Raw genomic sequence first — 25,693 nt, 5'->3', positions numbered from 1 at the left:
AAACATTTGAAATATATGAGTTTGTATGTAATGTATGAATATAATATACAAGTTTCACTTTTTAAATGGAATTACTGAAATCAATCTACTTTTTCATGATATTCTAATTTTATGACCAGCACCTGTATAATAGAATGAAATAAGCCTATTACCAGTGCACAATGTGGTACAGGGTAGCTTCTGGATGGCCTGTCCATCACAGGGCAGTCCTCCATTGAGAGGGGCGGGGTTAGTGCAGCTCCTGGTTCGTTTCTGAAAACCTCGTCCACAGCGACTGTTGCATGGAGACCACTCAGTCCAAGTCGACCAGCCGCCGTTCACTGCAGCAAGACACACATTTATCATATCACTGCGATTATATCAGGTTTGAGCTTCAGTGTGTTCTTAAGGAAGCTGTTCTAATGTTGAAAATGACCACAAAGGATGAACAGTTACCAACTCGTTATTTATTCTACTCATACAGAAGTCTTATCTTTAAAATTAGCAACCTGTAACAAACTGTGTAAAATGTGATTCATGAGAAGAAATTCTGTTATTCAATATATTTTTATTTGTATAGCACCATTTTACGACTTTAGTAATTTTATGGCACTGTACACATAAAACAGATCCAATTTTTTCCAATTATACCATGAACCAAAACATTCATGTAGTCCAAGTCAATCTAATTATTATTATCATGTCAAACAAACACATTTAGGAATTTATAAAATGCTAATTGGTAAACAAATGTCTAAAACTTGCTTAAGTTATTGCTCTAAAGCAAACATTTCATTCTGCTTTTTTTCTAAACATTGGAATATTCCAATTTTTAAGATCAAATAATAATGTTTATATATTCTCAGCACTAAAACACTGGCAAAACAAGAAAACCTTTGTATATTTTAAAGGCATTTAAAATCATAAATTATGGCAGTTACAAGATAGATATTACAAACATATTTTGACATTTTGCGCATTTAAATTCCACGTCCTGAGGTTCAGTGAAAATGGATGGATTTTCCTGCACATCAATATCACACACACAGAAGAAGTCCCTTACAACTTTTCAATTACCCTGCAGCTACTGTCGCACTTTTTTTTTTCGCTTCCCCACTGTGTTTACACTCCGTAATACAAGAATTTGTACAATCCACTAAACACAAGCCAAAACAAACAAAAAAAAACATCAACCTTCTGGCAAATTGCTTTCAACTGAACTTATGTTGAAGTGGAGAGAAAAGTTGAAAACATATCCACTTTAAGACACATGATGAATCAAACTTCTCTGACTCTTTGACTCAAAATTGAGTTTTCATCTATTTTTTCCCTCTCATATCGGTCTTTTTCTACTTTTTTATTACTTTGCTTGTACCTCTACAAGGTTATTCAGCATCTTGTTTGTTCAGACAACTTTTCCTTCATTTGGTTTATTACTGTTTTTTTTTTTTTTTTCTGTTTTTTTTTTTTAAAGTAGAAAAGTAAGGCAGGGCGGTGCAGGAAAAGTCGAAACAAGACAGGAAGAAAAATTAGATATAAAGTTAAAATGAGTCAGACTGGGTGATGGAGTTTTCCATCTGGAGAAGTATAGTGGGTTGAAGCAGCATCTTGACAGCTCTGTCTCTGCCCCCCTGAACAGTGCCCACTCCTTTCTCAAAGTTCAATTAGAAATTAAGCTCTAGGGGGGGGGAAACACGCAAATTAATTAAGGCACAGCCACTTCATGCTGACTTTTTTCTCAGGATTTTTCACAGTTTCTTGTAGGGGTGGGTAAAATAATTGAAGAATCGATGCATCGCAATAATTTCATGCAAAATTCATAATCGATTAGGGGGCTCCTCAGAATCGATTCCCCTCCTGACACGTTGGGGGCGCTGCGAGTTTGGTTACTGTGCTGAGCACCTGAGTGCATAACAACAGTCATGGCGAGCAGCTGTAGAAAGCTAACTCCGTCAACTTTTAAGTCAGATGTTTGGGCTCATTTTGCTTTCCTGTCTAAATCTGGAACTCAAGAAGTCGACAAAAGCAAGGTGGTATGTAAGCTGTGCCAGAGAGAATTAAAGTACTGCAGTAACACGACAAACCTGCGCAATCACTTAACCAGATACCACGCAGATGCGCTACAAAAAGCACAACCTGTTGACTCCAAACAGACACAAATCGACAAATCATTCATCTCTAAACTGCCGTCAAGCTCTGCCCGCGCACAAAAAATCACAAAGTCTGTAGCCGTGTTTATTTGCAAGGACCTACGACCGTACAGTGTTGTTGAAAACAAGGGTTTTAAGAATATGCTAAAGATACTCGAACCACGCTACGCAATACCAACACGTAAATACATGACAGAAGTCGCTGTGCCGTCACTGTATACAGAGGTGAAGACAGACGTTTTGGAGTCGTTAAAGTCGGCCGAAAGAGTTGCTCTGACGTGTGATGGCTGGACCTCGAGAGCTACCGACCCCTACGTAACCATCACTTCTCATTTCATATCGGACGAGTGGGAATTGGTGTCAAATGTGCTTCAGACCAGGCCCCTTCATGGAAGTCATACAGGTAGCAATATAGCAAACTTGTTGACAGAGGCAATAAATGAATGGGGCATAACCGGAAAAGTGCCTGCTGTTGTTACAGACAACGCGGCTAACATGCTAGCTGCTGTCGGTCTCACTGATCTATTGCATGTTGGCTGCTTTGCCCATGTGCTCAACTTGGCTTCGCAGGCTGCTCTTAAAACCCCTGCAGTCACACGGCTTCTGGGCAGAGTGAGGCGCATCTCTGCTTTTTTTCATCGCAGCACTTTGGCCTGTCATGCACTCAAGAAGAATCAAAAGTTGTTGGACCTCCCACAACACAAGTTACTGACTGATGTCTCTACAAGATGGAATAGCGCTTTAGATATGCTGGAGAGATTTTTGGAACAACAACCAGCTGTCTCTGCTGCATTACTTGCACCTGAAGTGCGAAAGCAGGAAAAAGATCTATGCTCCCTTACAGAGGCAGACATTACAGCAGCAGAGGATATTGCTCAGGCTCTGAAGTCATTAAAGAAAGCCACCTTGGTGATGTCTCAGGAAAGCACCCCAAGTCTGTCTGTCATTGCACCTCTAAAAGAAAGACTTCTAGAGGATATGCAACCATCATCCAGTGACTCTGCAGTGGTGAAGGAAATGAAGATTGCTATGTGCAGGGATCTCCAAAAAAGGTATTAATATATATATAACTTTTTTGCAACACAATTAAATAATTTGTCATTAATATTTATAAAAACAATGATTATGGTGTACACAAAGTCACTTAAAATTTTCTCAAGGTACCTGGGTCTGAAGGATGAGCTCTCCATTGCTGCTGCCCTGGACCCAAGGTTTAAGGCCCTACTTTTTCTGTCAGATGATGATGAGCGAGAAGAAGTGTTCACGCATCTTATAGCTCTCACAAAAGAATTGGCCACTGTTAAAAGCTCAGTAAGTACTAAAGTATAAATAAAAAATGCATTCTGTCACATACACACCGAATAGTTTTGTTTTGTTGTCTTATGGAATGCTATCTTGTCTGCAATTATTTGAACACTGGCAAATTAATATACTTTTTATTTTAATGATTTAGCCCTACAATGCATTTTAAATGAGCTATTTGAAATGATAAAGCTCTTCTTTCCAATGCGATTATTTTCTTATTTTTTTGCAGCAACAGAGTGGGCTGATGGATGAAGACCGTGAGGCAATTGAACAGCAGGGAGAGCCGGTTGATGACCCTTCTGGACCATCACCAAAGAAAGCAAGGGACTCTTGTGCTCTGGCTGATCTTTTTGGAAGCGCATATACAACTCCAGTAGCAGTGTCCAGAACCACAGATACCAAGGCATTGGATGAGGTGGTGCGTTACAAAGAGGTGCAACCACTGCCACTCTCCACAAATCCACTCAACTGGTGGAGAGAGCATGAGGGGGAATACCCTTTGTTGTCATGCCAAGCTAAAAGGTACCTTTGCATCCCAGGCAGTAGTGTACCTGCTGAAAGGATCTTTTCCACAGCAGGTGACATAGTCACAGCCCAGAGAAGTGCATTGAAGCCTGAGCATGTGGATCAGCTGCTTTTTCTGAACAAGAATCTCCACGTGCCCACTTAGTCTGTAACCAGAAATGAAGAACAGTACTGTTACAGTACAATTCTTTATTTCTGGCTACAGTACTATAGTTCAGTTCAAGATATGTTAAAAAATGAGAGGTTAATCACTACATGTTCAAAAGCTAAGAATGTTTACAAGCACTAAACGTTTTCAGTGCAATTCAGTTGAATACAACCCTATGATTTGTGTTTAAATCTGCACTAATATGCACAGATGTTATTGAAATGCATTTTTATTTATATTAGACTTCAAGAGATAAGTTATGCCTAATTTTATTTTACATGCACTTTATTTTTTATTGTTTATTAAGAACAGTTTTCTACTGTAAGCACATTGCAGAAAAAAGTTTGTTTCTATGCTCAGAAATGTGATGTTACAGAAGTTTGTATGAAAATAAATATTTTAAAAATGTCAACATTATCTTAAATCATTTGTGTCTTCACAACTTCAAATCAATATCGAATCGAATCGAATCGAATCGCAACAGCAATAATCGAAATCGAATCGAATCGTGAGGTTCCTAACAATACCCAGCCCTAGTTTCTTGCACTTTCCTCTTCTTTCCTACTCTTTACCTGTTTGTCCTCCACCCATAGCTGCTTCATTTTTTCCCCTCTTATGTTTTCTGTTTTTTCCACTATGATTTCAGCTTGTCAACAGTGTCAGCCGGGCCCGTGTGGAGCCGAGAAGATTGAACCCCAGATTGAACAATCTATTTCTGTAAGGATACATCAGTGTCAAACCACTCCATCTCTCGCTGTCTGTATTGAACAGGCACACATGCTCAGTTATTTTGATTGAAACACTCCTCCTAGTGAATTGAGTTAGTGTTGCATTTGAGAGAAACACTTGGTTCACTGTGCGTGGGTGTGTGTGTGTGTATCTGATCCGCTATGTATTTTTCCACCTCCAAATTTTACTTATAGCCTCATGGCGGACTGGTGATAGGTAAAATAAAAACAAGAAAGAAAAGGGCAGGCAGGCAGGCAAAGATTTCAGCTAACTTTTCTTTTCAGGTTTTAGCAACAACAGCACCAGGGAAAAGTTGTCTAAAATAAATTTAAAAAAACAAACAGAACTAAACTGAGATATTCTGAGCCATACCGTATTAATTATTTTCATTCTTCTTGTGGTTTTTCCACAGCTGGTGCCATCCAATATGCTGCACAACTCACTCAGAACTGTGACACTTGGTGGGAGCGAACACGTTTGGAAAGCCCTTGTGTTTTAATTTAAAACTAAATGTGTAATTGAAGGTTAGTGGGTATGGGTGATGGGTTTAATTGGGTAAGGTTAAGGGTATAGTACAACGAGAATGTAAGGCCAATTAAAAGAACTATAAAAAGAGGGGGAAAAAAACATGTTGGCATGGCAGCACAGCTAATTTTATGTGACAGATGGAGTCTGGATGGTGGATCTGAAACACTGATGGTTAACTGCAGTTACAAAAAAAAAAAAAACTTGCATTGCTAAAACTTCTTATAAACTGACAATACAAATTAGAATAATGACAGCGATTTGGATCTATACAAACTTACCATAGACGATCACAGTCGCTGTAGTGCTTCGTCTTTTGGCCACGATGTTCTTAGCCACACACGTGTAGTTGGCCGTGTCGGACAGACGCGCCTGTTTGATGATCAAGTTGTGATCAATAGTGATGTAAAAGTTTCTGTCCTCTGCAGGGTCTATAATCTCGTCATTCTTTAACCACTCCACCTAGGACACAGAAAAAAGAAAGATTTACTGTAGGTCAGTGAAGGTTTCTCTGCAAAAAGATCAGTAAAAGCTGAACGTATATAATAATGGATTTAATGCTCAACAGGTTTGTCATTGCCTTCAGGTATAAAACTGGTAAAAACAGGTTAAGAAGTATAAATACTCCCCATTCAAATTATTAAATCCAGTTTTATTATTGTTCTTACAACTGATCCACACTGATACCAATGGGTGAGAAAATGAGACTCATCTACAATATATTTTTAATATAAAATAATAAAGCATAAAAAAGGAAAGAGAATTGGGATAATCTCGATTTTAGTATCTTTGAATGACAAATAAATACTAGATGGAAGCAGATTGTTGTTACAAGCTTTCACGCAGGAAAGCTTTGAGGAGGAGCTGTCACTTTTATCAGAAGATTTGCAGGATAAGACACCTAATAAAAACTAAAATGGCATATATCTGATGATTTCTTGTGGTTTCCTTTCCAGAACTTGCAGACAATTGTAAATAAATAAAGATAGGGCAAAAATGAATGTTATTTTATAAAATACAGTGTGTGCTAAAAGAAAAAAATTGAGTTAGCTCTGCTTTTTTAAAACTTTTATAGCCCTTGGGATGAGGAGGAAATTAGGTCTACTTAAATTTTAGGATGTTTCCTCTCAGTTTAACTGACAGAATGCATTAATGACAGGAAGTTTTAAAATATGGCTCCTTAATAAAGTGTTTCTGTGGCTTAATTTGTACTGTGTTAGGTGTAAAATAATCTGAGTAAGCTCCAATGATTACCTTCACCAAAGATGTTAAGTTTTTGGTAGTGCTGGTTTGTTTGTCCATCTGTCCTAACGTTAGCAAGATTTCTTAAAATATAATGAACACATTTACATGAAATTTCCAGGTAATGATAGGGTTGTCACAAAAAACAAGTGATCAAATTAAAATTTTGGTGGTGATCCGGATCACGATCCAGATTTTAGTCTTTTAATGACCCCGAGTCCTTGGCAGAGATTTGCTCTCTCTTTTACATGAGATAGTTATTCTGACTGGTTATTTCTCACATAGTTCACTTAACAAAGTATGTTTCAAACGAAACAATATAACCTAGAAATGTGGACCAACACAGTCTTAAGTATAAATAACCACAGACTTCTAGTTGAGTAATTGTATAATGGAAAAATTATGCTGCATCAAAGGTTTTGAAAAAAAAAATGAAATACCTTCTATGAATTTTGTGAGGTTTGAGTAGTTTTAGAAAGTTGAAATCTACTCTGGAATAGATCCCAGTCTGACAAGCCATTTTCCTAATAATCTAAACTGAGATCACCCAGTCTTCTGTCCACTGCAGGTGAGGTCCTGACTCATGATAACAACTTCACAGAACCTCACTTCAAAAAATTGTTGCAATAAAAGGCGAATTGTCACTCTCGTGTTGTAGGTCCTCTAACTTTTGAGGAGGTTGAGGATTTGATCACTTTGTGAGAGACTCATCATCATTTTCCTTGAATGCAAAAGTGGGATTTTGATTATCAACCTATCCCAGTGGACTCATGAAGAACTTTGCAATCAGTTAAATAACCAGTTTTTGCTAATAAATAAAAGATTCAACCATTTTTAGACCAAGAGTACATGACTTTGATTTAAAAGTTAGTAATTCTGAAATACTGAACATTTTTTTTAATAAGCTAATAATCTTTCCAAAGAGAGTTTAACCTTTCACAGTCTCACTGGAATAAAGGGTGGTGTATGATTATTCATCATCTGCCTTTAACCCTGTCTTACTCTCTGAAAAAACAAACAAACAAGCATATCGTTCTGCATCAAATCACACATATCATGCAAACAATGGACTCTTTAGTATAAAATTCAGTGCAGGAAAGCAAAATGCCCCAAACATATGCTTTCACAAGGTTCTTTAGGTGAAGGGTAGGACAGTGGTAAAGTATTCTATTTATGGGCCTAATCACATTTCCTGAGTGCTGTATTTACTGGTCCAAACCCTCATAAATCCAGCCCATCCAAGCTTTATGGCAGGGACATAAACGTCCAAGCTGTGTTGTTTAATTCAGGACGGTTAATTTTCTCCTCCCTTAACATTAGGAAATGGAAATTTCAGACACAGAAAAGAGGAAATTTAGCGTTATTCTTCACTTTACTGCCTGCTCTGGCCTGGCAGTCATTCTTTCCTCTCAGTTATTCCACCTGCTTCTTCCTCTGATCTTTAAAGGTCTGGTAGCGCTCTTTGGATATGGGGCTCAGTGTCGGTCAGAATTCTCATTCTGAAGTGAGCCGCTGTGTGACCTTTCAGTTTCCATTAAGTTAAGCTTTTACAAGGAGAAAAAAAAATAAATAAAAAGAAATATTCACAAACAGTGCAAATGCTTTAAGTGTACAAAAATGTGCAGGTGCTGTTTCACGAGCTAAAGCAAAACCCATGAATAAGAAGGGAGAATGAGTTTGCTTTTTTATATATCAGTCAAATAAGAAGCGCTGTCATGACAGGGGACAAGGATAAGGTCTTCACTGCAATAAAATTGTGTTAACCCTGATCTCAGTGGATGTTGATCAGATTACAGCATGACATATTATACCCTACATCAGGACATTTAAAAACATTCTGTATATATAGTGGTGAACCCCTTTTTTGGTCGTGTTTTTTCTAACTCTGTTTGAAAAACTAATGCAACTGAGTTTTTTTTTTAACTATTATGGGACAAGTTATATAATTTGCAAAGCTAAAAAATGCCCATTATGTTGATGGTAAGCCATTATTGAGATGTAACGTAACATTAGAGAGTGAAAAAAGCTAACTTTTCAAGAGAAGTTTTACCTGCTGTTCAGTGGCTTGATTGTAAAACAAAATATTAGGTGCTGACTATAGGAATCAAGCTGTGAAAATCACAATCTACATGTGAGATTACTATTGTAGCCCATTAGAACCAGTAGGTTAACTCATAAGCAGCTTTAGGTCTTAATGGGTTAATGCTGGTTGTGAGCTCTTGTGTGAAGATGCAGTGAAAATAGCTGCAGTCGATGACTTGTGAAGGTTGTAGCCTGTCAGACTGATGTGTGCTCTGGTGGCTTCAGACAAAGGGACCACATGTGGTGGCAATCCTACCATTGCTACTGCATCATTAGCCACAGCTGGTGTAAGTGTGTGCGTGTGTGTGTGTGCGTGTGTCTGTAAATGGCAAAGTGTGGCAGACTGGATCAAGTCAACCTCATGGGAGAGTGCGCATTTGTTATTTTAACTCTTGCCCCCACATCACTTGCCACTCTTGCTCTAGCCACACGCCACAAAACATGCACACACAAAAGTGCACACACGCACACACACAGAGTCAAAGAAAAAGCTAAAGAAACAAAAAAAAAACACCTTTAAAGTTCAAGTCTATCGCTGTAGTGTTGAAATGAAATAATATTATACATGCTGGCGAGTAAACGCTACCATTGCTTGAAGTCTTATCTCACAAACACACACAATCTGTACAAAATAAGACACAATTTGACACACTTGCCTATGAACAAACTGTAGCTGATGCCCTCTGTTTCAACTATAGGATTTTTATTTACAAAAAAAAGGTTCAACAAAAATGTATTCCTTTTTTTTGTAAAAGGAAATCCAAATGGTTTCTTCTTAAAAGGATAAAGGTTTTTCCCAATCAATTACACACTCACTTTGTTCATGTTTTTTTTTCTCTGCCTGACCCAGTGACTAACAATATCCTGGCTTGAGGTTTATTTCAAACCTGGACTGCAGGAACACAGAATAAAAGGAGATTTCATAGCTTTTAATAACACACTTACTTGAAGTGATGATATTTTTAAATTGATAAATTCAGATATGTAAATATCTTTCCATGGGTTTTGCTGCTTTCTGGACAAATCAAGACAGCAGGAAGGGTTAATGTATTTCACATTTATTGGAGATATGCCCTGCTGCTGGCAGTGGAACTAAAGCCTAGCTGTGTGTTGTGGAAGATAAACGGAAGCCCAGATACAATGATATATGTAGACTTCCTTTTTGTTTGAGCACCACAAAACATTTTGAACAGCAAAGTTTGGTGACATACAGTATCTGCTCAGAGGAGGAACATCACGGGCACAGCGTCGCCGAGAAAAATGCTGAATAAATGCAGCAAAAGGCAAAACAAAACAGAAGACCACAGAGCAAGAACTAAGATAAACAAGCAAAGAATACCTATGAAAAAATGCTAATATACGACATGCTCTGTGGAGCCACTACAAAGAGTTGATAACAACTCAGATACGAGGTAGAATCCAGACTTAATATTTCAAAGTGGCAGCAGCCGCACAATCGGAGTGTGACAAAACACAAAATGAACTAATTACAATCAAATGTGATTCTGTAATTACATCATGATAATCAAACCGTTAGTATGTGCATGTGTGTGTGTGTGTTTGTGGGTAACTGAAGTGTTAATATGCATGTTCGTCACTAAGGATTATCCCCTTGATTAGCTATATTATCTGGAACCGTATAAGTCCACAGATGAGTGGGTTAAAGAGCTCTCATGGTGATTAATCTACCTATGTGTGGGTGTTTCCATGTTTTATTAATCCTAACCACCCCACCTTCTGCTCCAACAAGCTTCGTTGATTCGTTTTATTGCAAACAAAGGCAAAGTTTTTCGGATGTTTGAAGAAAGAGATGCAGTGACCAAACATTTAGGATGCAAAAAGTTGAAGTGTTTGTACAGTAAAAAAAGACAAAGATGCACGTTTATACCTCTAAGGAAGGATGTTTTTTTAATTATTGTTTTAACTCATGGATGACTTTAATTATTTGATTCAATCTGAAAATAAGCTGAAGAATGAATGAGCTGCCAAAGCACTGATCCTATGAACTAAATGTTAAAAATAAATTTCAGTTATGAGGATTTTAATACTTTTTAAGGTAATATCATTCAAAACTATAATATCTCTTGAAAACCAGCCTAAAATATAGAGTTTTTTATTTGTGGGAAACATTTTTAAGGAAAACACCATTGGTTCTTGATTATGTCAAAATTTCATGGAGTGGAAAAACCTTGTGCTTTTTTTTTTTTAAAAGCCACAAAGCACACAACTCCAAGGTTTGCGTTCTGAGTGCTTTGAGTCATGAGCCAGGAACTATTTATTTTTATTTTTGGATAGTACTTTTACAATATGAACATATTCAGATGATGTTTACCCTTATTAAAAAATAAAAAGACGGCTGCTGAACACAAACAAGCATTTTGATTGTCTACCCATCATCAAAATCTTAATTAATGCTTCGATGATGAACTTTCACATTCAGTTGAAAAACAAAAACAATCTAATGTGTACTTACAAGAAAGTTGTAATCATTTTAACCAATCAATCAAACTAAGTTTATTTTTTTAGTTTTTCAGTTTTACTCTGTGATAGTCTGTTCAGACAAAAATGTTCCTAAATATAGCTGTTAACTAATGATCTTATTCACCACCAAATCAAACAGGAACCAAAAAAATGAAAAGAAATTACTGTTTTGTTTATGTCACCACTCAATAAAACAACTAATAAATCAGTTCAGTCTGAATAGGTGTCCAAGAATAAAGCCGGAAATATTCTGAAGCAACTAAATAAAGATGGCTGAATATTTCTGAAAGTGCTCTTTAACAGTTTACAGCTACAATATCACAGATGGTTTTGTGTAAGAAAAACAGGTGGTGTGTCAAGTTAGAGATATGTGCGCCTCTGAGATGTTTGCTTGCCTGCTTCTTTTATTAAGAACCTGCACTTTTTTTTCCTACTGTCTCCCAATTTTCTCCTAACCAGAATTGAATCAGCCAATAAACGTTTGATGCTTAGCTCTGTATAATGCTTCTGACTGACACAGCATCCTTCTTCGCAAAGGTAGACTACCTTTAGAGAATCGTACATATGTCCAGCTGTCTGATGCAGCTAAACCCCCTCCCAGTACATTCAGACTGAAACACATGAACACATCACAGCCAGATGTTGCCCACTCATTATTATTGGCTGTGACGTATATCTATAGAGCCATCACCATAATTGTCTTGCTTGTTTCCATTACCAAACACTAACATTTGCCTGTATGCTCACACGCACTAAAATAATTGCATACACACACACACACCAAATGCAAAATCACAAAACAGTAGATTCAATCAGCAGGAGATACACCAGAGGAAGTAATTTAAAAATGAAGGGAGGTCATTAAGAAAAGAAATAAAAAGCAAAACATAATACAAAATGAAAGACGGAAAGGTGAGGCACAAACAGATACAAAACGACAATAATTAGGCAACAGCAGAAACTGAGAGCAGGTGGAGGGAAACACAGTGGGAGGAAGAGCCACAGAGATAGTGAGGGACAGAGCTGAACAGCAGAATGAGAGATGTGTCTTGGCAGAGAAGACCATCTATCTTCCCCTCCCGCTGCCATCAGCTTTCTTGACACAAACCCAGACAATTGGCCATAAATGTCCATGCGTGTTTATCTGAGGATAATACCAGCAGATTCAACACACACCCACACACACACCGCCTGCACCCCTGATGTGTCGCTAAGTAGAATAGTAATCAAGCTATTCATTAGCGCAGTAACAAAGGCCATTACTGGCTAATCAACAATCTTCAAACTCAATCGAGGAAAGCTAATAGAAATTTAATCCAACAGTGAGCTTGAATATGTGGAAGCTTGGGTGTGAGTGTGTCTGTGTTGATATTAGACAAACCAATTAGTCCGTTGTGAAAAGACTTTGTTGTTTCAAACAATTACAGAAATGCAAGACTTGTGAAGAAATAAAATACCAAAATAAAAATCTTCCCCATTGAAAGTGTAGCACTTAAAAAGATCGTTTGAAGTGAGTTTCTGAGGTAAGGCTGTGAACAATTCATGTCTTTTTTGATGTGGATAGCTCTTTAGACCTCAGTTTGAAGAGACAGTTTAATTTTGACTGGATTAACAAGCTAACAGCTAGTCCAAATGGAGCAGAGACCAATATGGATTGTTGCCTTAAAACAACAAGTCTCCAAAATTTCATAGTGATTCATGTGAACTACATTTCAAAAACCTGCACCAAAAGTGCTACAACCAGCTGCTACATGTGCCTAAAGGTAACCATAGAATTGTATGTTCATAATTGTGAGATGCAAAATTAGCTTTGATGTAAAGTTTTATAAACTAGCGTTTGCATGAAATTCAATTACAACTTTGAAACTGAAGTTGAATTAAGGTGGCAGTAATCTGTTTTGGGTTTTGGCCCCACCCAGGATGGCCATTAGCTCATTAATTTTACCAGAACTTAACTTTTCATAACCTTTCCACAGACCTCCACTTAAAAAACAATGGCTCTAAAGCAAAGTCAGCATCTAAATGTGTTTTCTCAGTGTGCAAAATGTAAATTTAGTCTCACCATTCTTTCCTCTGAACATTTCTAAATCATTTTGATCTAATGACAATCAAAAACATATAAATATCGGTGAGATTTAAGAACATTTTCTAATCTACATCTGTATTTATAATATCCATTGTCAGAAATTTGCATCAACAGTTTTCAAGTGAAGACAAAACTACAGAAATAATCATTTTCAATTCTTTAACTGCATTATAATGCACATACATACATACATAACTTTCAATCCAATATTCAAACTAACCCACATCAGTCAACCTACTGTATGCTCATACACTTTTTATGGTTATAGGAAACTTTGGTTAAAATTGTACTTAGACTACACAAGTGATTTCAATAAAGTTTACTTAACAGTTAACTTCACCAGTTTATAAAAAAAAGAAATCTTGACAAAATCTAAACAACAGGTTACTGTGTGAATCTTCAAGCATCCCAACTTAAGTGTTGTAATTTGCAACTGCAAAAGTAGCAACTATTGATTTGAAAAAGCAAGTTAAAACAAGTGAGATCTGTGGAGAGCACAAAGTGAGAGTTTGAGTTCATTCTCTTTAATTCACTTGCTGAAATTGGTACACTAAAGCCTCCAGTTGGCAGCATTTTAACAAAAACAAATGGCCATATTTTTGTGCCAATTATTGTTTTCTTGACTTAAAAGGTCCACACAACACACTTATATCTAACACAATAAAATGTTTCTCCTCAAAATGCACTTTCCTTACCAGAAATAAAAAAAAAAATCCTAATATCTTTAAATGTAAAACAGGTAAGAACATCTAACGAGAAGAAAAATGAACTAATAGTCTCCATTTGGGTTGCAAACAACATCTTGCTTAATAATTAAACATTATTTACAATACGAATGTACTAGAAGGCAGCGAATACTGCTGTTTCTTCGACAAAACTGTGACAACAGATAAACAGACATGAAAGAAGACAAAGACAACCATAAAAGATGATTTATTCCTAAAAATGTGTCAACAACTGTGTTTTAGTTGCAGATAAATCATAGCAATAATCTGTTCTTTACTTTGACTAAAATGATGTGTGTTTTTTAGCCACATCATATCTGTCCAATCTCACATCACTGTTTTAATTGGCCATATGTCCTGGTGTTCCCGTCTGCATCTCCTCTACGCTTGGGAGGTGATTAGGACAATCCTGCTGCCCGCTCCTTCTACAGGGAATTTCCTCCAGCCACCAAAACCACGGCAATACATTACATGGTAGGAGCGATTAGACCGGGCAGATTGTTCAGGTTAACACAGGTCATCATGGATGTGAGTGCGTAAAGATGTGGCTATTCAACAAGGAAAGGTTTGTGTATTTGTGTGTGTGTGTTAATGCCTATGTGTGTGCATGCCAACATGGGATTTCAGAAGCTCTGACAGCTTAATTAATTAGATCCAGGCAAGTGACATAAAGACCCAATTAACCGCGCTGACATAACTGGGTCGCCATCGGCAAAAATCCCTTAATGAAGTTCTAAGAAACACCTATTATGAGATGCAGGTTAGTGTTAGTGCGGAAAATGTTTTAGTACTTTTATCAGATCAACAATCAAAAAGAAAACCCTTTATGTATTGTTTTAGCCAAATCAAAATACACTGGCATTAAAAAAGAAAAAAAAGTAGAGATGTAATATATTTTATCTTAAAATAGTTTTATAAGCAGTGAGTCATGAATTGTTTTATTTTAGTTCTACAAAATATGAAAAATGCAGTGTGGTCCTGTGACTGTGTGATTTTTTTTTTCATTCAATGTCCTGCTTAAAGAATAAAAGAATGAAAAAAAGAGAAATAAGGCTTATGTGCACTATATAATCTATTAAACAAAGAAAATCAATGTATAGACCACATAAGACAATTCTTCAAGGTCTTGTGCATAAAAAGAATTTGAAATTAATATATGCTCTCAAAAGACTTGCACGAGTAGGAAAAAAGAATTAGTTAGGGAAGACTATATATATATATATATATATATATATATATATATATATATATATATATATATATATATATATATATATATACATACATATAATAGTCCCCAATGTGCAGCAGAAGGTAAGAAATATCTGAGCGCTCTCCAAGGTGTCTGAAGCAGACAGAACTGGGACACAAGAGGACACCCATTTGGACTGGGACAGGCCTACAGAAGCCTATTTATAACCCACTACTCTACTGTACCTCGATACACAAAATGATGCATGACTTGCACATATGACACATGAGTATTTTGTTACTCATCTTTGACTATTGTGTTCTTGAATCTTTTTAACACCACAGCACTTATTTTTGCAGCATCCTAGACTCACATTTTTTAAAAGGGCAGATAAAACTTGTCGCCACCTCGTTTTCCAGAAAACTAATAAAGGCAAAAAGGTAATGGTTCACACTCAGCATCATGGGCTTATAAATGATAGAAAGAGAAAGGGGCGTAGAAAACAAGTGAAATGAAGCAGAGGGGGAAACAAAATGGAAGTTGTTCAGCACCAAAGGAGGTCACAGATGTGCTGAACAGAAAGCTTGCATCGGCTTCTCTACAGTACACATATGTACACATGATTGCACGCACACACACACATACACGCACTGTGTTACCTCTGAGATTTACACAGGTGCAGATGCTTCATGGTGATCTATTAGACTCACCCTCTCACATCAACGTTCAAGAGCCAAGAGAGAGACGGAGAGAGGCAAAGATGGATGGGGAACAATCTCAAGAGAGGGTCAGATAAAGAAAAGGTATTTCCACGGCAACGGTGAAGTAGGGAAGGATAGAGAGCCGGGGAGGCAGTGATTATGGTGCAGGAGGATGAGGAAACAAGGAGCAGATACCTGTGGGTGATCCATTAAAACTAAGCTGACAATGTCAACAAATAGGGAGAGTAAGCAGGAACGAATAGGAGAGAGGAAGCCAAGCTTGTGAGAGAAAGATTGTAAAGGAATAAAAAAAGGACAAAAGAAAAGATAATGAGAAAGTAAAGAAGACTGAGGGGGGGAGGCAAAGCTATTTGGAATTTCCATATCATGTCAACCAGAAAGATGAGGGCAGCGAAAAGAGACAAAGTGCTGAAAGGGTAGAAAAGTGAGTAGTATTACTAGTTGGGGGAAGATATACGGAGGTAATCTCTTAGGCTCCTACACATGAGGTAACAAGGACTGGAAAGTCAAATCATGAGAGGAATGCAAAGGAAAAAATAAAAAGGTTGGTGAAAGAAAATCAACAAAAGACTAGGGGAAATTAGGGAGGGCAATAACTTACAGTACTATCCTTGTGTCAAGGCAGGAGGTGTGTGTGTTGTGTGTGTATACGTGTGCGGGGCTGTGTGTGTGTGTATGTGATCATGTTTAATCCAGCAGAAATATCAGCAACTGTTAACTTTCTCTCTATTCTCCAAGAAGAGGAGCCAAGCCTTACACCGAGGGACTACCACTAGGGAAGATTGATTGATGGGCTGTTCTTTGGAGACATGGTGCAGGTGGTTGGTGAGTTAATGGGGAAAACATGTGCAGAGAGTAAAAGAAGAAGACCAGGTACTTGGATGTGGATGCTTAAACAGCACAAAGAAGCCAATAAAAGAATAAGTGAGGACCGTTTGTGGCATTGTGCTGCTGGTGGTTTACATGACTGATTTACAAAGCTTCTGTTACACAAGCACAAAGTAGTGGTTTCAAAATGGAATCCACAATGCCACCGGCTCGAGTCATCTGCAGTGAAAATTAATGTGGTTCTGTGCTTCTGGTAACATGTGAAACGCACCTTTACTCTGCTTGACACTTGGTTCATTCTTCATCCACATGTTGACCTCATTGTAGAGTGAAAAAAATCAAAAATGTGTCACTCTGCATTTTGTACACTCTTAGGCACTCTTTTCTTTTTTTACATAACTAACATTTCTATAAAAACTAACTAACATTTCTATAAAAAACAAATTACTCTCCATTTCATTGTATGTTTACCTGCACAAGTTGATGCACCTTATTCCAATGTATAATAGCCTAATTTATTATCCATGTGGGCATTAATAAATTAGGATTATGCTTGTGACATCCATCCAGTTTTTTACTCACTTCTCCTTTCCAGGTTACGGGGAGCCGGTACCTATCATCAGCCATCGCTGTGCAACAGGCAGGGGACACCTTGGACAGGTCACAAGTTCATATAGAGACAAACAACCTTCCACACTCTCACTCACACCTAGGAACAATTTTAGAGTTATCAATTAACCTAACATGCATGTTTTTGGTCCAGGGGAAACGAGCTTGAGCACAGGGAGAACATGTAAACTCCACACCCTTCTTGCTCGGAGGTGACTTCTCTAACCACTGTTCCGCTGTGCCACCTGCGCTCTTTAACATGTAGAAGGAAATATGAATAAAACCTCATGTGCTACTCAAGTGCTCATTATAACTGAAAAGCTTTTATTTAAAGTAATGAAATGAAGGCTTCAGTAGTTCATTCAAATATAAAAGGTGCAGCTTTGTGTATGATTTTTTGAAAAATATACAAGTCATTGCTTACTGAATTTGAGAACCAGGCTCGGATAATAGTACATAAAAAAAGCAAATTAATAAATAAACATGCAAACTAAGAAACATGAAAACCACTCAGAGCTGGAAGTTGGGGGGAGAAGTGATGACGATTTGGAATGAGAGTGTTAGGGGGATGGAAAGTTGAAATAAGACCCTGGGCTCAAATCAGGAAGAGGCAAGATGAAAAACATCCAAATCCACTCAACGGCTCAGACACATCGAGGGAACATTTCCCCAAACAGATGCTGGCCCAGTAACAGCTGGAATTAGAATCAACACCTCAAATGTCAACAGGGAGAAGTTCAAAAGGGAAACACTTTCAACTTGTGATAGAGGAACTGGAAGCTAGGAAATTAAAAGATTAAGCTTGTTTTTGCCTCAGTTTTAATTTTGCACGCTGTACTTTTTGTTCTCGTCTAATCTGCACACCCAGCATGTCACAAGGCAATATTTGTCTGAAGAAATGTCTGCACCAAACACACATATCAGATAGGAACCACTTTTACCTTTTACTTCCTGACTTGTTGGAAATTCAAAGTATCAGATGTTGGAAGCACGAGAAACTTTAAATTAGTTTACTCATGCCCTTATTTGTATGATATATGCTTTATGTTTCTTAGTGCATCTTAAATTATTTCAGATATAACTTTTACCAGAGATTAGTCAGCTTGTTAAGACTTGCACAGTTATTGTTAAAACATTCTAAATTAAATATATTCCTCAGCTTTAAAACATTTTCAAAATAAACTACCGCAGAATCGTTGGAAAGGCAAATAAAAGCCCCTTTGACAGTAACAAATCTTCAGAAAGATTTAGTAGACTGTCACTCTACTGATTCACCGTCCAAACATGGCAGCAATAGAAGAGATCAGGTTGCATTATCCTGGCAAAATTCAGGTCATACTTTGGCAAAGTTGATGCATACCGGAATTGAATTCTGCGAACTGATACAATATATCTTTTGGTTGCATGAAGCCAAAATGGTCCAGGAGCCTCCTGCATGAAGGGTGATTGAAAACTCTACAAACAAGAGCTGAAAGATTAATTCCAAACTGCTACATGTACCTGTGGTGGTGCCACAGCACAACAGTTTAGCATGCTACAATTTATCCAAATTGCTGACCATATACCAGTCCCTCTCCTTCTGTGTAGGATCATTGGAGGCCAGATCGTATCCCAGCAGGCTCTGGACTGAAGGCAGGCCACACTTTGGACAAATCACCTGTCACAAGTCTAACAGAAAGGCACAGACCTATGCTCACACCCATACTCAGTGTTTGTGTATGTCAAAGCTGATTCACAGTGAAGTGTAGGAGTGCTGATGACACTCCATAATCATTAAAGCATGAAGAGGCTCGGAGCTGCTCGGGGGCATGTTAATCCCTTTTAATTGACTCTCCAACTCTCCAGTGTTATTAAAACCACCCAATAACAAAATCAGCTTTGCTTTATTAGCCTGGTCAGCTGAAATATTAGACACCACCCTGTTTGTTCCTTCTTTCCTTTTCCTGGTTTCTACTTAATTCTGAGTATACATTGTAAATTTTGAACTTTTCAAATAACTAAATGCACATAAAGGTTGAAAACATGTCAAGTCTACTGCAGTAAGCTTTATATTTATTTTACTCAGACTGTGATACATTTGATATTGTTTAGATCCTTACAAATAATGTTGGCTTTTGAAAACACCTAACCATGACCACACACAAAAATACAATCTTTCAGTGATGTTCGAAATCTTTTGGTGAGTTGCAATAAAATAATCTGCAGTCAGCTTGAATGTGTCTGAAACCAGCTGAGCATCAATTGTGCCTTAATGTTTTTTCACTATCATTCAATGATGTAAACCACACAATGGCCATAGAAGCTAATCAAAAATGCAGATGTTGTCTCTCAAACCTTTAAACTCCAAAAAACTCCAATACAGGTGTGTTGCTATCTGACAATATAGGATACTAACTGGTAACCTATATAGTCAAAATAATAACAACAAAAATAAAATTAATATTTGCACTGGCAACAACCTTCTTCGATAGCTCAGTGAAGACTACCTAATAGTGATGTAAGTAAAAAGCAATTAATTGTCAGTAATTACTAAAAGATTTGGTTTATTAAACTTTTTCATTTTTGGTCTCAAATGAGGAATTTACTGTTCCAACTAATCAAGTCATTAAATATATGAAATTATCTTACAATTCTTGCCAGCAGTGAAATTGAGAACTATTTCTAAATGCTGTCTTATTTCATTAATTACTATTTCTTGCTCATTTTATTACAGTGATATGTCTGAAAACTCCCAGAAACCCCTCACACACACCAGAAGTTAGCACGTTTGAAAGTTTCTTGTGGTTCCAAAAGACTTTCAAGGTCTAACAACTTACAAAACGGAACAGAGTAGAACAGAGTTTTGTTATTTTGACAACACGGCACACTGTGTCAAAACTGTGTGCTCATTCATCTGCGACAACACTGTCAGGATTGCCGAGGGCAGCAGGGGTAGCTGCAGTACACTCCACGCTGTCACGTCGCCATCAATCCTCAGCTTTGTCTCAAACTATGTCAAAAAAGACGAGGTATGTGAAAGACTGAGAAACTGTGACACAGAGAAAGACAAACGAAAAAATTTCCAGAGAAAGAGACAACGTCAAAAAAATAAATCAAAACAATAGAAACAGTAATTAAGCCCAAAAATAACATTTGAACATTGACACTTTAAATTTTCTTTCCCATGTGACTGACAGATGAACGTTTGAAAAAAAAAAAGTTCCCTGCAAACGCAAACAATACTAAAAAATCATCATAGAAGCTTTTGAACGAGTAATGAGAGGGCAAAGAGCAAGTTCTTCTAATTTAGGCATGAGCTGGGGGATGAGGAGTGGATCTACACAAATGCCTTCATTATCCGCTACCCACGTACTTCTGAGTCAAGCAGCTTCTCAGCCCTCTACATTCGGTACACGCAAAAGGAAAAAAAAAAGTCCTATTTTCAAAAAAGACTCAAACCTCAGACCACTTAGAACTAAAATCACTGGCTTGCATACTTCCTGTCCACTCTTAGAAAGGCAGAAAATAATGCAGGTTGTCAGTAAAGAATGACTGTATGATTGGAAGTTTTCCTCTCTGAATTTTGATTTATAGTTTCTTTAGATGGTTGCGTTGATGGATATAGGCACTGCGAGCACTTGTAGTTACAGTTTCACAAAGACATTTCCCTTTGTGTGAGAAGGCCAAGAAAAACATATTGCTTTCATTTATTTTTTTTCCTTCATAGTTGCATTTAAAACCAACAGGCAGATGATGCAGAATGAAAGAAATTAGAGCAGGGAAAAAAAGAGTTTCTTTGTGAGACATTGTAAATTATGTATATTATGGTTTTCAAGTCCTAGCACGCTCATTCACTATATAGTGCACCATATAGTGAGTCAGCCATTTGTAGTGCTGTTTGAAAATTTGATTATAATTTTTTGTTCATTATATAGTGCCTTGGAAACTGGTCATGTGGTGCCGTAAAAGTAGTGTACAGAATTTGTACATTACATTGGTGGAAAGAGACCAAACTGCATTGTGGCCTGATCAGAAACAGTAGGCCATAGCTTGTTATTGTGATTTTCACATTACCTGAAAATGACTTTAATTTTATAAACTTCTCTATTATATTGGATCATCTCCTCCTCTGACTGAACTGTGTGGGGAATTAATGAAAAAAAACATGTGTACTGATCCTTTATATAACATGTTTAAGTCTCAGTATGAACCATTTTTAAGATGTGTTGTAAATCACAATGTAAAATGAGCCACATTTAAACTAGTATAATGTTGTATTGCACACATCATTATAGTCTATAGTTACAATTACAGATTGTGGTTGTATAATAGATAAAATAGAAAATCTATAAGAATAAGGTGTAAACGAATTTATTGATAGTGTTATAGAGAAAGATGTTCTCAGCCAAAACCAGTATGTTATCCTGGCTGTATATATACATAAATATGAATGCTGTGTCAAAGTAGTGCTCAAAAGGTGAAAACATCACACTTTTCCTTATTTCCTATATAGTCTACTGTAGTTTACTGTATAGTGACTACCATGTGCTGCGTAAAAGAACAAAGGAACATTTAGAACAGCCTGACAGGTTGTCAACAAATCTAAGGGAACTGAAAAAAACAATATATATATATATATATTAAATTCTGTATAAGAACAAAAAATATGAAATTCAAGAAAATACATTCTTAGTAAATGATTTTCATAACATTAGCTTTTTGAAATAATTATGTCTTGAGATAAACCGTGTTTTCATGTGATAAGAAATTATTTTAAACTGACAAAGACGAGGTGACCGACTTCAGTAATCAGGACATTCCTGCTGGCAGCTAATTCAAGCTGAAAATCACACATCAAAAGACATCCATCATTGATCAACACATTAATGTTACAGATTGTCTTCAAGTGCCATGAAAGTGACACTGAATGATGAAACAGGGTGTAACACGAGAAGCCCTTGTTTCTGCACCATAGTCAGCCCGTTAGCTTGAGGAACCAAAGCTTTGTTTTCTCGAGATAACAAAACTTCTAACTTGTGATCTTGAGAAAATCGCATCAAAATTAATTTTAGCATGTTGTTCTCAGCTTTTGCAAACAACAAAACAATTAGGAAGACTAAAACCTGTAGGTGAAAATGTGTAACGGAAAATGATGCACATATCTGATGCAGCGTCACACATCAGGAGTTGGATCAGACTAATTATTGAACTAACTGTCATGGCTTATCAATGGATCACCAGCAGCATCCCAGAGTTCCTAGAAATCTCATCTTATACTAGTTGTATGTGTTTTTTTATTGTATGTTTCTTTCCCTACCCCTCTCTGTCACTGTGAGTGTGTGAGCAATTGATTTTTGTCCTTAAAAGTACAAAGTGCTCATAAAAGACTTGCACTGGTTTTCACTTAATGGAGAAACGTGATAGATAAAACATACAAATAGTCACCTGTGCCCTTTCTATTCATTTGTTATTACCTGAACAGAAATGTCTAATGCTTTATTTGATCATTAGATGATGAATATAATCTCTTTCAGTCGTGCCAACTCCCAGTCACAACACAGCTACGAACAAAATGAAACACAAGCTCATCTGCTCCATTTGTAAAATTACTCTGCAGCGACAGACCGTCGCTATAGCATTTATATTCAAAATCTTAACAACAATTCAATAATTCACCTACGTAGCTGGAATAAAAAAAGAGACTGCTGACTAATCTGTGGATTATGGTGATGATTTCTGACAGAGGTTTAGGATCGAGGTAAAATGTGATGAAAGATGAGCTGCGGGGCTTACCAAGGTAGCTCAAAGAGGATTAAGGTAAGTATCTATTGGCGAGGCAGCATTACATAAATTGTTTTTTTGCGCACAAAAAAATGAGTAAATGTACTCATGCGTGGCACACATATATATTGTACACACGTTTTTCTCAAGAAAACGATTAGCTGACTTTAATTCTTTTGGTCCCGGGGTAGGAAGAATCTTTAAAATATATGAAAATTTAATCAATATTCTTGTTCATGGACGGTTCTTATCCAACCCATTTAATTCAGTTTAGTTTATTCAAAACTACACACATTTAAAAATAAAGTCCATCACATCTTTAACTTTGCAGATATTTATTCGCTGGTTATATGATGCTTTTCATCTTGAAATGTTTTGGCAGAGATTCTGACTCGAGTATTTTTCCAACAAAATACACTTTAGGTGTTTTCAGAGTTAAATAAGATGACTGACTGAATAAAAATTACATTTTGAGACACAGAGCAATACTGAGCCTACGTGAAATTATGAAAAAAAAAGATGTGAAGGTAAAAGATTTGAACAGATCTGCTTCTCACTTCAGGACACTGGAGGAGAGCACATATGATTCATCACACAGTTTCATTCAGATTATTATATTCAGTCCATTTAAAGACTTCCACCTGCACCAGAGCTGCAACTTGCAGATTGGTATTATTAATAAACATGATAAAATAGGTGTACAGAGTGCATGTTCGTTTGTGTAGTTCAGACTGTACGGGTGTAAAAATCAAGCAGTGGTCAGCATTTTTGTAACTCCAAACAGCTGATGCCTTCTGACAGAAAGTTCCTCAATGACTTGAATCATAAAGTCCCACCCATAGACACAGAGATAATGATCTCGTCTTTTTGCATTCTGAAAATGAATATTCGGCTTTTAAAAGTGGCACTAATAATCACTGTATGAGAGTTTTGGACTCAAATGTTTAGTTTTTTTTTGACTGACTCAGCCTCCTGGGTTCACACAAACACACACATATTGTACTATAGTAGCCACTTCCTGAGAATGCATGTCTGTTAGGCCCGGAATTTACACTCTTGTTGCATTCCTTCATAAAACTATCACATTGGACTCATATGTTGCATGTTGATTTTACTGAAGGCCAGTGATGGAGGGAAAATTCAATACAAATATAAAACCCTAGATTTGAAACAAAAAACATATTATCTAAAGTAAAATATAACACCTAGACAGAAACTGCAGAGGCTGATCAGGATCTGATTTAGGAGTTGGATTGAGTGGTTAAGAATGTGACAAGAACTTGACCAGGCTCCAGATATCTAGTTGCTGTCTGACTGCGTGTGCATGTTTGTGTGTGTGTGTGTGTGTGTGCGTGACATGAGGAGAGCCTGTCACCACACACTGATGTGTTTATTTCAGTGCAGCTGGGGTAATCACTCACACACAGCGACAGACGCAGACAGACATACACACACACACACGTCCATAACTCCACCTGCCATCTGCAGTCCACTGACTCTGCCTGACCTTTGGGGTCATGCCGACTCTTTTAAGTGATAAGATATATGTATTCCTGCTGTCATTTTGTTGCCTCCATGTCTTAATGATCCTCACAACATTTGTGGGGAAAGTATACACAGAGACTCAATGTGGCTCGAATCCAACTTTCACACAGCTGCTTACTTTCAGCTCGATTGCTTATGAACTTCATCTTGTAGACTGACTTGGACTGTGTATAGATGAAAAAATAAAATCCAGACTGGGATAATTTTTTCATCAAAAGGTAGAAATTTCAATGCACCTGTTGCGAGTCCACTGAATTTCCAGACGTTGGTCAGGGAAGACTTTCACTGTTGAACTCCTGAACCCTCCATGCTGAATCCAAAAGCTTTCCATCAGGTTTTAAAGGCTTTTTATCACAGCCTGAAGAGATTTAGATGCATCTGAAAGATTTCACAATGCCTCAAATTGTCTCTCAAAGGAGGTTCAGAGTGAAAGTGAGGGGAAACAAAGCTCGTAGAGGAGAACACGAGCAACACTGTCAGTGGAGAGTGAAAAGGAAGTAACGATGTGTAGGTGTGTAGACATTTTCTTTGGTCTCTGAGATTAGTTTGACCCTGACCTCTCAAGGCTCACAGTTGGGCAGCAGTTAAATTGACTACAGACAAATCTGCCATCTGTCATGCTATGGAGGGTTTCTGTGGATTTCTTTGAAAACTTGACTACAGGCATAAAGTGTATGAGTTAACGTAAAGAAAAATCTCTGAATAGACGTGTGTAATCAGTTGCATGTTTTATGAGTGTAGATTATAAGTATGTTTGTCTGGCACAGTCAGGACTTTGGCTCAATATGTTGACAGCCGTGTGCCAGCTGGGCGGTAAAATATGGGTATCACATATCAGGGCAACAACCCCATCACATTGACAACTTTACGGCTGTCGTCAACAAGTCGACTTGGCAACCATAGCCACTAATATTAGAACATTTTAGGAGCGGTCACAGAACACCAGCAACAAGAGCTGGCTGTAATTTAAATACTTCTGCCAATTAAGTGAAAAACAAATAAACAAAGGTTGATAAAAAAGAAACCAGATGAGAAAAGAGAAAAATAATAAATCAGAGAA

At 37.2% G+C, this 25,693-nt stretch overlaps 2 protein-coding genes across 3 annotated transcripts in view; one reads left to right on the top strand and one right to left on the bottom strand.

The window, feature by feature from the left end:
* si:ch73-72b7.1 (netrin receptor UNC5C) overlaps positions 1 to 25,693 on the bottom strand; it is a 194,300-nt gene that overhangs the window by 40,562 nt on the left and 128,045 nt on the right. For both annotated transcript variants that reach the window (XM_017413777.3, XM_017413776.3), the window contains exons 5-6: positions 5,643 to 5,823; positions 153 to 320 (exon numbers count right to left, since the gene is read on the bottom strand). In XM_017413777.3, coding sequence (XP_017269266.1) covers positions 153 to 320; positions 5,643 to 5,823 — 349 coding nt within the window. The remainder of the gene's footprint in view (positions 1 to 152; positions 321 to 5,642; positions 5,824 to 25,693) is intronic.
* LOC108234541 (E3 SUMO-protein ligase ZBED1-like) lies at positions 1,728 to 4,519 on the top strand. Its single transcript, XM_017413778.3, has 3 exons — positions 1,728 to 3,181; positions 3,290 to 3,440; positions 3,664 to 4,519. The coding sequence occupies exons 1-3, from the start codon at positions 1,902 to 1,904 to the stop codon at positions 4,102 to 4,104; spliced, it is 1,872 nt and encodes a 623-aa protein (XP_017269267.1). The 5' UTR covers positions 1,728 to 1,901; the 3' UTR covers positions 4,105 to 4,519.

This window comes from Kryptolebias marmoratus, linkage group LG1, assembly GCF_001649575.2.
Source record: "Kryptolebias marmoratus isolate JLee-2015 linkage group LG1, ASM164957v2, whole genome shotgun sequence".
Taxonomy (NCBI): domain Eukaryota; kingdom Metazoa; phylum Chordata; class Actinopteri; order Cyprinodontiformes; family Rivulidae; genus Kryptolebias; species Kryptolebias marmoratus.
The sequence above is the reverse complement of the archived record's forward strand: the minus strand, read 5'-3'. Positions and strand labels throughout refer to the sequence as shown.